Source organism: Aulonocara sp. 'chitande type north' Nkhata Bay, linkage group LG2 (assembly GCF_057382095.1).
Source record: "Aulonocara sp. 'chitande type north' Nkhata Bay isolate Kocher_YH1m ecotype deep benthic linkage group LG2, A_spYH_male_GT1.1, whole genome shotgun sequence".
NCBI classification, from domain to species: Eukaryota; Metazoa; Chordata; class Actinopteri; order Cichliformes; family Cichlidae; genus Aulonocara; species Aulonocara sp. 'chitande type north' Nkhata Bay.
Window position 1 is genome coordinate 26,953,061 of NC_141345.1, and position 15,942 is coordinate 26,969,002.

The 15,942-nt window shown below is 40.6% G+C and overlaps 2 protein-coding genes across 5 annotated transcripts in view; both read left to right on the top strand.

Moving 5' to 3' along the window:
* Window positions 1-818: 818 nt before the first annotated feature.
* The window catches only part of LOC147338018 (protocadherin gamma-C5-like), a 308,494-nt gene continuing 293,370 nt past the window's right edge, over window positions 819-15,942 (top strand). For 2 of the 4 annotated variants that reach the window (XM_086314495.1, XM_086314637.1), the window contains exon 1: window positions 819-3,212. In XM_086314495.1, the coding sequence (XP_086170621.1) occupies window positions 834-3,212 (2,379 nt within the window). In that variant the 5' untranslated portion in view covers window positions 819-833. Of the gene's footprint in view, window positions 3,213-4,719; window positions 7,255-15,942 lie in introns of those variants that run through there. The other 2 variants (XM_086314448.1, XM_086314594.1) reach the window with 2 other exon arrangements.
* On the top strand, window positions 12,633-15,757 carry LOC147338019 (protocadherin gamma-A11-like). Its single transcript, XM_086263867.1, has one exon. The coding sequence runs from the start codon at window positions 12,754-12,756 to the stop codon at window positions 15,163-15,165; it is 2,412 nt and encodes an 803-aa protein (XP_086119993.1). The 5' UTR covers window positions 12,633-12,753; the 3' UTR covers window positions 15,166-15,757.

Genomic DNA, 15,942 nt, shown 5'->3' on the forward strand with positions numbered 1-15,942 from the left:
AGCTGTGAGTCAATGTACAAAAATGCATGTAATGTGTTTAATTATAGTCACGTCCATCAGCAGTAAGATGACACTTGTACATCGATGCATCATTCTAATAATGTCTACTCTAGTATAAGGACCGACTTTCCGCAAAAAGACTATGTCTACTTCTGATTTGTTGCTTATCTATATTTTAATGAACGTAGTTGCTATAAATCGGAAATAAATTATTGAAATTGCCATTTCAATTGCTTTTTTCTAACTGTGTGTGTGTGCGACTGTTGCAGCATTTGTCTTTTCTGTATAAAAACGGTCTAAGTATTTTCTCTGCCGCTGTCCATGGTTCTGAGCCTTGTCATTTGTATTCTGTAGCTATAATTGCTGATATTTCATGTACTGTTTAGTTTATTTTCATTATAATATACCGAGAACATAATTCGCTATTCCAATTTAGTGTATCGACAGGAGTAAACACTACCTTCATGCGATTTCTTTCTTTCTTTCTTTCTTTCTTTCTTTCTTTCTTTCTTTCTTTCTTTCTTTCTTTCTTTCTTTCTTTCTTTCTTTCTTTCTTTCTTTCTTTCTTTCTTTTTTGACTTGAAGTTTTATTCAAACGCGGATGTGAAGTTAAAAAGACACATGGTGTCACTGTTGGCTGGAAGAAAAAGAACATGCAGCACTCCACCCATCATGAATTCAGTTTTTTTTTTTCATTTATCAGAAACGCTAAATCCTGGGACATAGTTCTGTATAAACTGGTGTGGACTATTGGATTTCTGACTGATTTGGGATACATATGTTGTTTCGCTCTAAATAGCCAGATAAACAAGCGGAAGACGTTTCATTTCAGAATGAGAGACAAAGGATTTTCAGGCCCGATCTATTGCCTTGCTACGTTTATTGTAACGATGCGCCTCGTAAGCGGGGATCTGAGTTATTCTTTTGCCGAAGAGATGAAACGCGACTTCGTTATTGGAAATATAGCTAAGGATCTCGGTATTGACCGTGGAAGTTTTTCTTCACGACAGGCCCGTGTTGATTTTGAAGGATTTCGTAAAATGTATTGCGACATTAACATTAGTACTGGGGATTTTACTACGATGGACAGAATTGACAGAGAGAACCTTTGTGGCAAGAAACCTTCCTGTGTGTTAAAAGCAGATCTAGTTTTGGAAAATCCGTTGGAGCTTCATCGTGTTAGTCTTCATATTCAAGACATAAATGACAACTCTCCACAATTCAAAGATCATTTAATTGAAATGGAAATAAGCGAGTTAGCAGAAAGGGGAAGTCGATTTCCAATAGAGCAGGCCCATGACGCAGATATAGGTCAAAATGCTGTGCAAAGGTACATCTTACAAAAGAACAACCATTTCATTTTATCAGTTGACAACAACAACGTCGATCTTGTACTGGAAAATAAACTCGATCGAGAAAAGCAAAAGGAGATTAATTTACTCATCACAGCTTTGGACGGTGGATCTCCTCAGAGATCAGGTACCGTAGTCATACACGTCACTGTGCTGGATGCTAATGATAACGCCCCAGTGTTCAGCCAGGCCGTTTATAAAGCCAGTCTGCCTGAAAACTGTCCTTTAGATACAGCAGTGATTAAAGTCAGTGCCACAGATGCAGACGAAGGAGTGAATGGAGATGTAACGTATGACTTCGGTCATATATCTGACAGCGATGATAAAGTTTTCTCTATTAATCCTAAAACTGGAGAAATTAAAGTGTGTGGTTTGATTGACTATGAAGAAAAAAGTTCTTTTGAAATGAAAGTGCAGGCTAAAGATGGTTTAGGGTTAACATCTTATGCCAAAGTTATAATAGATGTTATTGATAATAATGACAACTCGCCAGATATATACCTGAAGTCACTGTCAAATCCCATTCACGAGAATGTGCCACCTGGTACAGAGGTGGGAATCATTAACGTGCAGGACAAAGACTCTGAGAATAACGGGCAGGTCCGCTGCTCCATCCAGCAGGGTGTCCCCTTTAAGTTAGTTCCGTCTATTAAAAACTATTATTCTCTGGTGACCACTGGACAACTAGACCGCGAACTAGTGTCTGATTACAACATTACAATCACTGCCACTGACGAGGGCTCTCCACCTCTGTCCTCTTCTAAAAGTGTTCAGTTATCTGTAGCTGACATCAACGACAACCCACCTGTGTTTGAGGAACAATCGTACAGCGCATCTGTGAGTGAGAATAACAAACCTGGCTCCACTTTATGTTCCGTTAGTGCTCGAGACCCCGACTGGAGACAGAACGGTACAGTGGTTTATTCTCTGTTAGCTAGTGAGGTGAACGGTGCCCCGGTGTCCTCCTATCTGTCTGTGAACGGAGACACGGGTGTGATCCACTCTGTGAGGTCGTTTGATTATGAACAGTTCAAGAGTTTTAAAGTCCACGTGATGGCCAGAGACAACGGTTCTCCTCCCCTCAGCAGCAACGTGACCGTGAGTGTGTTCATCTCAGATGTGAATGACAACTCTCCTCAGATCCTGTACCCCTCCCCGGAGGGCAACTCCTTCATGACCGAGCTGGTCCCCAAAGCTGCACACGGAGGCTCTCTGGTGTCCAAAGTGATCGCGGTGGACGCAGACTCCGGACAGAACGCCTGGCTGTCCTATCAAATAGTCAAATCCACTGATCCGGGACTTTTTACCATTGGTGTCCACAGCGGAGAGATCAGGACACAGCGGGACATTTCTGAATCTGACAGCATGAAACAGAACCTTGTAGTGGCAGTGAAAGATAACGGACAGCCCTCTCTGTCTGCCACCTGTTCCATGTATTTACTAATTTCTGATAACTTGGCTGAGGTGCCAGAACTGAAGGATCTGTCTTATAATGAGAGCAATTCCAAACTGACCTCTTATCTGATCATCGCGCTGGTGTCTGTGTCCACGTTTTTTCTGACTTTCATTATCATCATCCTGGGTTTGAGGTTTTGTCGCAGGAGAAAGCCCAGACTGTTGTTTGACGGAGCAGTTGCCATCCCCAGCGGTTATCTCCCTCCTAATTACGCAGATGTTGATGGCACAGGAACTTTACGCAGCACTTACAATTATGATGCGTACCTGACCACAGGTTCAAGAACCAGTGACTTTAAGTTTGTGACATCATACAATGACAACACGCTGCCTGCTGACCAGACTCTGAAGAAAAGTCCATCAGACTTTGCTGATCCATTTGACACTCTGGGTCAATCTATTGAGGTAAGACACTCACAAATCTTTCCTCTGGTTCCTACACTTTTTGTTGTGTTTCTTTTTGTTTTTAAAAAAAAATATTTGTAAGACCGTTGTTTATGTCTTTATCTTGCACAGGTAGTATTGTCGTTTACCATGAATTGCTTATCATATGATGAAAACTTTCATTCAGAAATACCTTACGGCATGTTGATCTCGACTATTTTTCTTTTTTCTTTACTTATCGTGTAACTTACATCTTAGTTTGTTATTTGCGGGTGCTATTTTTTGTAATTTTGTATATTGTTGTTACATGTTTTTCTGGGTCCTTGTGGCAAAAAGATTTAATGAAATAACTCATTCTTTAGCAAACTATACAGTATAAAACAATGCGGACTTATGCCATGGTTAACTTATTGTAATTGTTTGCTTTTATCAAAATAACTAATTCACACTATTGAAGAGCACGTGGCTGCGCGTATAGCAGAAACACATTTTGTATCTTTGCGTGGTTGGTCCTGCCAAATCTCAAATTAACTTTCTTTGGTGCTGAAATATTCCTCAGGGCCCCAGAGACCCACTCACTGTAATTGTTCTCTCTCTCCCCCTCTCTCTGTCTCCCTGTCTTTCCCTCTCTCTCGCGCGCACTCTCTCTATAGTTGTGCTCTTTCATTTAAATCGACGTCATTTCTAGTAATTGTCTGCGACCATTGATATTATTAATAATATTGATAATAATTATAATAGACATTCGTGTTGTTACTTACTGAATTCTTTTTATTTTTGCCGAGCTCAGCTCTGAATATGAAGTAGTCAGGTATACCATTTTACATTGAGTGATTGTTAACCTGGTGTTAGCGTAGGTAAAACAGTCTTAACAGAATTTTCTATCAGGTTTATCTATGTGACCTTCAAAATAATAGCAATATCTACATAAAACAGTTTGTTTTTTCATTTCTTCTTCCTTTCACAACGATGAAGAAACATTAGCTTAATTGTATCTAGAACGTTCGGCCCGCAAATCAAATGCTCTTCAGTTCAGTTGTGTTCTGTGAACGAAGAACACAATATGTGTTATATGATGAGCCTGTGTATAGGTTATGTGCCTGAGGTAAACGAATGACATTTTATCACATGTGTGTAGACATTTCTTGTTTGCCACTATATACACTCGTTAATTGTTTGTAGTTACAAACTGATTATAAAATGGTTACTGGGGAGGTACTTGTTACTGTTCTTCATGCACAAGTGCTATGATGTTAATTGTCATCAGTAAATCGTGAAACACTATTTTTTTTTCTTTTAGTTAGCGATTTCTCGTAGTTTTGGTGTTTTCAATTAGCTTGTGTTTTGAAACACCAATTCAACGTTTATTTAACGATAAGTGAACATGACTTGTGTTTTCAGACATCGACAAACATATTTAATCACCTAGTGTAAGGATAAAAGGCAACTCGTGGTGTCGCTGTTGGCTGATAGCACACTGACACACACACCACTCCACCCACTGCTACTACACAGATGTCGACTGTAATTCCCTGAGAACCAGTTACGTTTGCAGACATGTTTCTCCGTGTTTCATCGTGATATTACACTTTGGATTGTTGAATCGTTTACGAATCACGTTGTTGTTTTTGCTCTGGAAAGTGCACCAGAAGCACTGCGGTCACGTTTTTGTATCAGGATGGGAGACAAAGGATTTTCAGGGTTAAGACTGATTCTCCGGTCTGCTTTGTTTGTTGTAACGCTGCGCCTGGTTTATGGGGACCTGAGTTACTCTATTCCAGAAGAAATGAAACGAGACTATGTCATTGGAAACGTCGCGAAGGACCTCAGTGTTAATTTTGGAACCTTAGCTTCACGACAAGCCCGTGTTGATTTTGAAGGATCTCGGAAAAGGTACTGTGAAATTAATATGAGAACCGGAGATTTGATCACATCGGAGAGAATTGACAGGGAAAGCCTTTGCGGGAAGAAACCTTCTTGTGTTCTAAAAGTAGATCTGGTGTTAGAAAATCCTTTGGAGCTTCACCATGTAAGTCTGCATATTCAAGATGTGAACGACAATGCACCGCAATTTAACGAAAATTTGATAAGAATGGAAATAAGGGAGTCAGCAGAGAAGGGTAACCGCTTCTCAATTGAAGAGGCCCATGACGCAGATATTGGTCAAAATGATGTGCAAAGATACAGCCTACATAAGAACGACAACTTTATTCTGGCTGTTGATAGCAATAGAGTTGAACTTGTTCTACAGAATAAACTTGATCGAGAGAAACAAAAGGAGATTAATTTACTCCTCACAGCTTTGGACGGTGGATCTCCTCAGAGATCCGGTACCGTAGCCATACACGTCACTGTGCTGGATGCTAATGATAACGCCCCAGAGTTCAGCCAGGCCGTTTATAAAGCCAGTCTGCCTGAAAACTCTCCTTTAGATACAACAGTGATTAAAGTCAGTGCCACAGATGCAGACGAAGGAGTGAATGGAGATGTAGCATATCAGTTTGGCCATGTGTCTGACAACGACATAAATGTATTTTCCATTGATTCCAAAACGGGAGAAATTAAAGTAACTGGTGTAATTGACTATGAAGAAAGAAGTTTTTTTGAAATGAGGGTAAAAGCCAAAGATGGTTTAGGACTAACATCTTATGCTAGAGTTTTAATAGATGTGACTGATGTAAATGATAATACACCATTTATATACCTGAAGACACTGTCAAATCCCATACCTGAGAATGTGCCACCTGGTACAGAGGTGGGCATCATTAACGTGCAGGACAGAGACTCTGAATATAATGGACAGGTCCGCTGCTCCATTCAGCAGGGTGTCCCCTTTAAGTTGGTTCCTTCTATTAAAAACTATTATTCTCTGGTGACCACAGGGAAACTGGACCGTGAACTAGTGTCTGATTACAACATTACAATCACTGCCACTGACGAGGGCTCTCCACCACTGTCCTCTTCTAAAAGTGTTCAGTTATCTGTAGCTGACATCAACGACAACCCACCTGTGTTTGATAAGCAGTCGTACAGCGCATATGTGAGTGAGAATAACAAACCTGGCTCCACTTTATGTTCCGTTAGTGCTCGAGACCCCGACTGGAGACAGAACGGTACAGTGGTTTATTCTCTGTTAGCTAGTGAGGTGAACGGTGCCCCGGTGTCCTCGTATCTGTCTGTGAACGGAGACACGGGTGTGATCCACGCTGTGAGGTCGTTTGATTATGAACAGTTCAGGAGTTTTAAAGTCCACGTGATGGCCAGAGACAACGGTTCTCCTCCACTCAGCAGCAACGTGACCGTGAGTGTGTTCATCTCAGATGTGAATGACAACTCTCCTCAGATCCTGTATCCCTCCCTGGAGGGCAACTCCTTCATGACCGAGCTGGTCCCCAAAGCTGCACACGGAGGCTCTCTGGTGTCCAAAGTGATCGCGGTGGACGCGGACTCCGGACAGAACGCCTGGCTGTCCTATCATATATTCAAATCCACTGATCCGGGACTTTTTACCATTGGTGTCCACAGCGGAGAGATCAGGACACAGCGAGACATTTCTGAATCTGACAGCATGAAACAGAACCTTGTAGTGGCAGTGAAAGATAACGGACAGCCCTCTCTGTCTGCCACCTGTTCCATGTATTTACTAATTTCTGATAACTTGGCGGAGGTGCCAGAACTGAAAGATCTGTCTTATGATGAGAAGAATTCCAAACTGACCTCTTATCTGATCATCGCGCTGGTGTCTATGTCTACGTTTTTTCTGACTTTCATCATCATCATCCTGGGTTTGAGGTTTTGTCGCAGGAGAAAGCCCAGACTGTTGTTTGATGGAGCAGTTGCCATCCCCAGTGGTTATCTCCCTCCTAATTACGCAGATGTTGATGGCACAGGAACTTTACGCAGCACTTACAATTATGATGCATACCTGACCACAGGTTCAAGAACCAGTGACTTTAAGTTTGTGACATCATACAATGACAACACGCTGCCTGCTGACCAGACTCTGAAGAAAAGTCCATCAGACTTTGCTGATGCGTTTGAAGATCTCGAAACTCCAATGGAGGTAGGATGCTGAAATAACTGGGTTATCAACATCGCAGTGTTTTGTTATGTCTTTAAGTTTTTACATTTATAGTATTGTCTTTGAAGTCCATCAGATTTTGCTGATGCATTTGAAGAATCAGATGCGTCTCTAGAGGTATGACTTACTTACTGGCGTTAAATTTATAAATCTGTTGGGGATAAATTTGCACCTTAACCAATCAAACTTTCTTGTATAGATATTCGGAATCTTTTTTAGGTTTTTAATTCCATATATTTTATTTCATTTAATATTAATGAAAGCAGTCATATTGTAGTCAGATACTGCCTTAGTAGAAACAGTGTCCTTAAATCTATTTTTATGTCACTATAATGCATTTAAATTTTCTCTTCTGAACTATGAACTTCAGCACGTGTATTAGAAGCTGCAATTCATTACACAATAGAAAGATTTAGGGGAATGATAATTAAGAAAAAAACATTCGGCTATAGAAATGGAAAAAGAATTGACTTTATTTGTCAGGTTTTACTTTTTCCAAGTCCAGAATTAGAAATGAACTTTTCCCATTTCAAAAGATGTATTAACCATATAATGCCAGAGAGAGACTCCAAAGTGATGGAGTCTTTCTCTGGCATTATACTGTTAATAGAAGTTAGTAATAGATATCAAAAGCACAAAATTCTATGCAGAAGATATTGCTGATATATGAACTATCATAATTCAGATTGACATGTTAAAGTTCAAATTGCTGTTTGTTTGGTTTTCTTAGGTTCTTAACTCAACAAATTAAAAAACAACAAAGTAACAAACACTCACCTTTCCATGGACTTCATAACCTTCCACCAGGTTGAAAAAGTGTCATCACCCTGTCCTTTAGAGATTCACTTACAGTACAAGAATTCTTGTTGTTTTTAAAATCTACGGTATTATTCAGATGGTAATTCTCAATAGTAATCATGGGTTATTTCCTTTCCAATGAGGTTACATTTGCCCGTACTGATAAATGGACCCTCACGAATTAGGAAAACACTTGATTAAGCTCAATATTGTCATTCATTTTATTTCTCTGATGAATATTTGCCCTGGCTTCTGATTTGTGGATGATATTTAAAGCTTCTTAAGTTGATTTTTCATGTTTTTATACTTCTTACTCTACCCGAAGATTAGTGCTTATGTTTGTATTTACTTTACTTATGCATTTTCCATTTTTTTAGGGAGAATGCGCACCAGTGAAATGGTAATTGAACGTGGACGTTACTGGGACTACTAATTTTCTTTAGTAATTAATGTTTTTACCAGTCGAAAAATGTTGCCTACCCAGATCGGTATTAAAATATAAATTGACAATACATTTAGCTGTAACCCCCCCCCCCCCTTTTTTTTTTTTTTAGGAAGAAGTGTGCTGTGTGTGCTGTGGTCATAAAGGAAATCAATGCGTTGTCTGCAAGTTAAATATTTCACGTGCAGACAACGCATATGAACTCAGAGGGTCGCTGTTTACCAGCAGTGGAAACATACCTCCATCCATAGCTCTTGGTTTGTTAGTGTTAATGCAGTCTTGTCATTGTCAAACTGTCCCTTTGGGTGTGCTTTTGTCCACCATTCTCTGGAAATATTTTCGATTATAACTGATGTGAAAAGAGCGCACTTGTTGTCGCACTGATACAGTTTGGACTGTTAAACGTTTTCGAGTGTTTTTCTCTGTATTTTTTGTCCAAAGATGGCACACAGTAGAAATTCGGTGGCGGGCCTGCTATACAGCTTTGCTTTCTTTCTTCAATCCTTTCTCTTCGGCTATGGAGATGTGAGCTATTCTTTTCCCGAGGAAATGAAGACCGGATCTGTCATAGGAAATGTAGCAAGGGACCTCGGACTGAACGTGGGGGAATTATCTGTTCGAAAGGCCCGCATTGACAGCGATCTGAACCGTAAACGGTATTGTGACATAAATCCAAGCACTGGCGATTTAATTGTAGCTGAGAGGATTGATAGAGAGGCTCTTTGTGGCGAAAAGGCATCTTGCATCCTCAAATCTGAATTGGTCTTAGAGGCGCCACTTGTGTTACATCGAATTTCATTACAAATACAAGATATCAATGACAATCAACCTGTTTTTGCGAAAGACGAAATAAAAATAGAAATCAATGAATTGGCTGTAAAGGGATCCCGTTTCCGTATTTTGGAAGCACACGATCTCGATATTGGACAAAACGCTGTTCAAAGATATGTGTTGCAGACTAACAGTTATCTAGTGCTGAAAATGCAGACTAAATTAGATGGAGGCAGATTTGCTGAACTAGTGTTGCAAAAGGAATTGGATCGCGAGGAACAGCGGGAATTCCGATTACTGCTTACTGCATTGGATGGGGGCAGTCCTAAAAGAAGTGGCACGACTACCGTGCATGTAATTGTCTTAGACGCTAACGATAACGCTCCGGTTTTTAGTCAACCTGTGTATAAAGCCAGTCTTCCTGAAAATTCTCCTTTATATACTGTAGTGGTTAAAGTGGCTGCAACTGATGCAGATGAAGGTCTAAATGGTAAGGTGACTTATGAGCTAAGTCGTATATCAGAGACTGGCAGAAGAGCATTTGATTTAAATCACATCACAGGAGAAATAAAGGTAATCGGACCTTTGGATTTTGAAGAAGAGTCCGTTTATGAAATGCGTGTAGATGCTAAAGACGGATATGGTCTTACCTCAGACTCAAAAGTAATAATTGAGCTGTCAGATGTAAATGACAACCCACCTGGGATTAGTTTAAAATCACTATCTAACTCCATACCCGAGAACGCGTCACCTGGTACAGAGGTGGGAATCATTAACGTGCAGGACAAAGACTCTGGGAATAACGGACAGGTCCGCTGCTCCATCCAGCAGGGTGTCCCCTTTAAGTTGGTTCCGTCTATTAAAAACTATTATTCTCTGGTGACCACTGGACAACTGGACCGCGAACTAGTGTCCGATTACAACATTACAATCACTGCCACTGACGAGGGCTCTCCACCTCTGTCCTCTTCTAAAAGTGTTCAGTTATCTGTAGCTGACATCAACGACAACCCACCTGTGTTCGAGGAACAGTCGTACAGCGCATATGTGAGTGAGAATAACAAACCGGGCTCCACTTTATGTTCCGTTAGTGCTCGAGACCCCGACTGGAGACAGAACGGTACAGTGGTTTATTCTCTGTTAGCTGGTGAGGTGAACGGTGCCCCGGTGTCCTCCTATCTGTCTGTGAACGGAGACACGGGTGTGATCCACGCTGTGAGGTCGTTTGATTATGAACAGTTCAGGAGTTTTAAAGTCCACGTGATGGCCAGAGACAATGGTTCTCCTCCACTCAGCAGCAACGTGACCGTGAGTGTGTTAATCTCAGATGTGAATGACAACTCTCCTCAGATCCTGTATCCCTCCCTGGAGGGCAACTCCTTCATGACCGAGCTGGTCCCCAAAGCTGCACACGGAGGCTCTCTGGTGTCCAAAGTGATCGCGGTGGACGCAGACTCAGGACAGAACGCCTGGCTGTCCTATCAAATACTCAAATCCACTGATCCGGGACTTTTTACCATTGGTGTCCACAGCGGAGAGATCAGGACACAGCGGGACATTTCTGAATCTGACAGCATGAAACAGAACCTTGTAGTGGCAGTGAAAGATAACGGACAGCCCTCTCTGTCTGCCACCTGTTCCATGTATTTACTTATTTCTGATAACTTGGCTGAGGTGCCAGAACTGAAGGATCTGTCTTATAATGAGAGCAATTCCAAACTGACCTCTTATCTGATCATCGCGCTGGTGTCTGTGTCCACGTTTTTTCTGACTTTCATCATCATCATCCTGGGTTTGAGGTTTTGTCGCAGGAGAAAGCCCAGACTGTTGTTTGACGGAGCAGTGGCCATCCCCAGCGGTTATCTCCCTCCTAATTACGCAGATGTTGATGGCACAGGAACTTTACACAGCGCTTACAATTATGATGCGTACCTGACCACAGGTTCAAGAACCAGTGACTTTAAGTTTGTGACATCGTACAATGACAACACGCTGCCTGCTGACCAGACTCTGAAGAAAAGTCCATCAGACTTTGCTGAAATGTTTGATAATCCAGATGAGTCTGTAGAGGTAGGACATGTTTTTTTTTTTTTAAATAATCTAATTTAACGTTGCAGTGTAATGTTATGCACTTCAGCTACTTTCTTCTCAGTTTTTAAACCTTTTAGAGGTGTTGATTCATAGGAAGGCATTCACTGGCACGCATTTTCTTGATATTCCTTTTTTTGGCACAGCCCTTTTGAAGTGACTGATGTGCACGTTTTGTTTCCAAATGTCACTAGTTATGCAGTTATTTTACTGGCTTTTGCCATTTTAAAAAGATATTAAATGATTAAAAAATATTTTACGATTTTTACTTGTCTGCAACTTGTTGAATTATAACTTTAGTCATGTTTAAGTGAGAATTGTCAGTCATCACAAATTGACATTCTGAAATACTGAGTGGTCAATAACATTTATCAATTTAATTATCAGTTAATTCTCTGTAGGACAGTGTGCCTAATAAGTCCATTGCTTGCTGTTAGATGTGAAGTTCCACTAGTCAGTTTGATATTTTGAATGTAATTCGTGTAATCACGAGCTCGTTAAACTTGTACTTATGCTACAGATGAAATGTTTTAAAAAATAATTTTAGTACATTTATAGAAACTGTTGTTAAGTGATGTTTACTAACTACGTTTAACACACGGCACATTTACTTAATTAATGGAAAAATAAACAAATTCTCTCTCAAATTTCAAGACCACTTAGAATATTGATTAATTTTGTCCGTGTAAATTGTGTGTCTACTGCAAACGCCTATTAGAGGTTGTAGTTCCAGGCGTTTTTTAATCATCAAACAATAGACTAAATGAAATTATTATTCTTTTATTCTTCGTTAAAAATTTCTTTCACTCATTTTCTATGCCCTATGATTAAACACCCTGTTTTTTTCTTTTGCGGGACTTTAGATTCTCCAATAAATATTTGTTTTTTAAAAATATAGAACTAGTGTTATTTTAATGTGTTTTTAGAAAAGTCCATCATGTTGTCACTTTCAGAAAATTTAAATGAGGGAAGTATGTATGTCTTTTCTTCACCCTTTAAGCGCTGTCTGTGGTGCTGAATGAAACTTTGTGCTTTTTTGTACTTTAACACAAAATCAAAGTCCAAACTTGCAGGAAAAATCGGTTTCTTTTGTGAATTAAAATTGGCAACAAAACGATTACGGTGGTCGTTGTGGCTGTAACTGTGGCATTTTATACTAGCTTATAACATGTTTATTTGTAATATCTCAAATTAACTCACAGCGTCGCTGCTCACTAGCAGATGTGAAGAGGTTCAATTCCCCACCCACTACCAACGAAGATATTAGTCTAAAACTAGAGCTACCATTGTTGTAGTCGCGGTATACGCTGTTTTGTTATTACTTTGTGTAATATTCCCAGCGGAAGGGGCATTTTTGTATTCGTGTCATTTTGGGTGAAAAAATGGCCCTAAAAAGACAAGCCTCGCTCTGTTTTGTGTTCGGTTTTGCTCTGTTTTTCGAGATAACCGCTGCGGACCTCAGCTATTCTGCACCGGAGGAGATGAGACCGGGATCCATTGTTGGGAATATTGCCAAGGATCTCGGCCTGGAAGTAGCAAAATTGTTCACTCGTAAAGCCCGGATTGATACAGAGGAAAACTACCAGCATTACTGCGACATTGACCTCAAGACTGGAAATTTTGTCATCAGGGAGAAGATTGACAGGGAGGAGCTGTGCGGGGAGAGGCTTTCGTGCATGCTTAAATTTGAATTAGTCGTGGAGAGCCCTTTGGAGCTGCACCGTATTTCACTGCTTATTCTGGATGTAAACGACAATTCACCAGTTTTCCCCAAAGATACAGTTAAGTTGGAAATAGGAGAATCAGCAGTTAAAGGAGCTCGATACCGCGTCAATGAAGCACATGATGTAGATATTGGGCAGAACGCAGTCAAAGAATACAGTTTACAAAAGAATGACCATTTTGTTTTATCTGTTCGAGAAGATGCTGATGGGACTAAGAGCATCGAGCTGGTGCTAGATAAAGAGCTAGACCGCGAAAAGGAGCACGATTTAAATTTCATCCTGACTGCAGTCGATGGTGGAAATCCACAGAGGTCAGGAAGTGCCGTTATACACGTTACTGTGTTGGATGCTAACGATAACGCGCCAGTGTTTGACCAGGCCGTTTACAAAGCCAATCTACCTGAAAATTCAAATCTTAACACTTTAGTTGTAATTGTAAGCGCAACTGATGCAGATGAAGGAGTGAACGGAGAGGTGTCGTACGAATTTAATCGCATCACAGAAAGAGCTAAAAGGGTTTTTTCACTGGACAGTAAAACAGGAGAGATAAAGGTCACAGGAATGCTTGATTTTGAGACAAATTCAAAATATGAGATGCGTATAGAGGCCAAAGATGGTTATGGGCTTTCATCCGACGCTAAAGTAATGATCGATATCACCGATGTTAATGACAATGCACCAGTAATATATATAAAGTCACTAATGAACCCCCCTGCAGAGAACGTGCCGCCTGGTACAGAGGTGGGCATCATTAACGTGCAGGACAAAGACTCTGAGAATAATGGACAGGTCCGCTGCTCCATCCAGCAGGGTGTCCCCTTTAAGTTGGTTCCTTCTATTAAAAACTATTATTCTCTGGTGAGCACAGGACAACTAGACCGCGAACTAGTGTCTGATTACAACATTACAATCACTGCCACTGACGAGGGCTCTCCACCTCTGTCCTCTTCTAAATGTGTTCAGTTATCTGTAGCTGACATCAACGACAACCCACCTGTGTTTGAGGAACAATCGTACAGCGCATATGTGAGTGAGAATAACAAACCTGGCTCCACTTTATGTTCCGTTAGTGCTCGAGACCCCGACTGGAGACAGAACGGTACAGTGGTTTATTCTCTGTTAGCTGGTGAGGTGAACGGTGCCCCGGTGTCCTCCTATCTGTCTGTGAACGGAGACACGGGTGTGATCCACTCTGTGAGGTCGTTTGATTATGAACAGTTCAGGAGCTTCAAAGTCCACGTGATGGCCAGAGACAATGGTTCTCCTCCTCTCAGCAGCAACGTGACCGTGAGTGTGTTCATCTCAGATGTGAATGACAACTCTCCTCAGATCCTGTATCCCTCCCCGGAGGGCAACTCCTTCATGACCGAGCTGGTCCCCAAAGCTGCACACGGAGGCTCTCTGGTGTCCAAAGTGATCGCGGTGGACGCGGACTCCGGACAGAACGCTTGGCTGTCCTATCAAATAGTCAAATCCACTGATCCGGGACTTTTTACTATTGGTGTCCACAGCGGAGAGATCAGGACACAGCGGGACATTTCTGAATCTGACAGCATGAAACAGAACCTTGTAGTGGCAGTGAAAGATAACGGACAGCCCTCTCTGTCTGCCACCTGTTCCATGTATTTACTTATTTCTGATAACTTGGCTGAGGTGCCAGAACTGAAGGATCTGTCTTATAATGAGAGCAATTCCAAACTGACCTCTTATCTGATCATCGCGCTGGTGTCTGTGTCTACGTTTTTTCTGACTTTCATCATCATCATCCTGGGTTTGAGGTTTTGTCGCAGGAGAAAGCCCAGACTGTTGTTTGATGGAGCAGTTGCCATCCCCAGCGGTTATCTCCCTCCTAATTACGCAGATGTTGATGGCACAGGAACTTTACGCAGCACTTACAATTATGACGCGTACCTGACCACAGGTTCAAGAACCAGTGACTTTAAGTTTGTGACATCATACAATGACAACACGCTGCCTGCTGACCAGACTCTGAAGAAAAGTCCATCAGACTTTGCTGAAATGTTTGATAATCCAGATGAGTCTGTAGAGGTAGGACATGTTTTTTTTTAAATAATCTAATTTAACGTTGCAGTGTAATGTTATGCACTTCAGCTACTTTCTTCTCAGTTTTTAAACCTTTTAGAGGTGTTGATTCATAGGAAGGCATTCACTGGCACGCATTTTCTTGATATTCCTTTTTTTGGCACAGCCCTTTTGAAGTGACTGATGTGCACGTTTTGTTTCCAAATGTCACTAGTTATGCAGTTATTTTACTGGCTTTTGCCATTTTAAAAAGATATTAAATGATTAAAAAATATTTTACGATTATTACTTGTCTGCAACTTGTTGAATTATAACTTTAGTCATGTTTAAGTGAAAATTGTCAGTCATCACAAATTGACATTCTGAAATACTGAGTGGTCAATAACATTTATCAATTTAATTATCAGTTAATTCTCTGTAGGACAGTGTGCCTAATAAGTCCATTGCTTGCTGTTAGATGTGAAGTTCCACTAGTCAGTTTGATATTTTGAATGTAATTCGTGTAATCACGAGCTCGTTAAACTTGTACTTATGCTACAGATAAAATGTTTTTAAAAATAATTTTAGTACATTTATAGAAACTGTTGTTAAGTGATGTTTACTAACTACGTTTAACACACGTCACATTTACTTAATTAATGGAAAAATAAACAAATTCTCTCTCAAATTTCAAGACCACTTAGAATATTGATTAATTTTGTCCGTGTAAATTGTGTGTCTACTGCAAACGCCTATTAGATGTTGTAGTTCCAGGCGTTTTTTAATCATCAAACAATAGACTAAATGAAATTATTATTCTTTTAT

What these genes read in the sequence shown, in the direction of transcription:
- LOC147338019 (XM_086263867.1), top strand. Translation starts at nt 12,754, where the DNA reads ATGGCCCTAAAAAGACAAGCCTCGCTCTGTTTTGTGTTCGGTTTTGCT.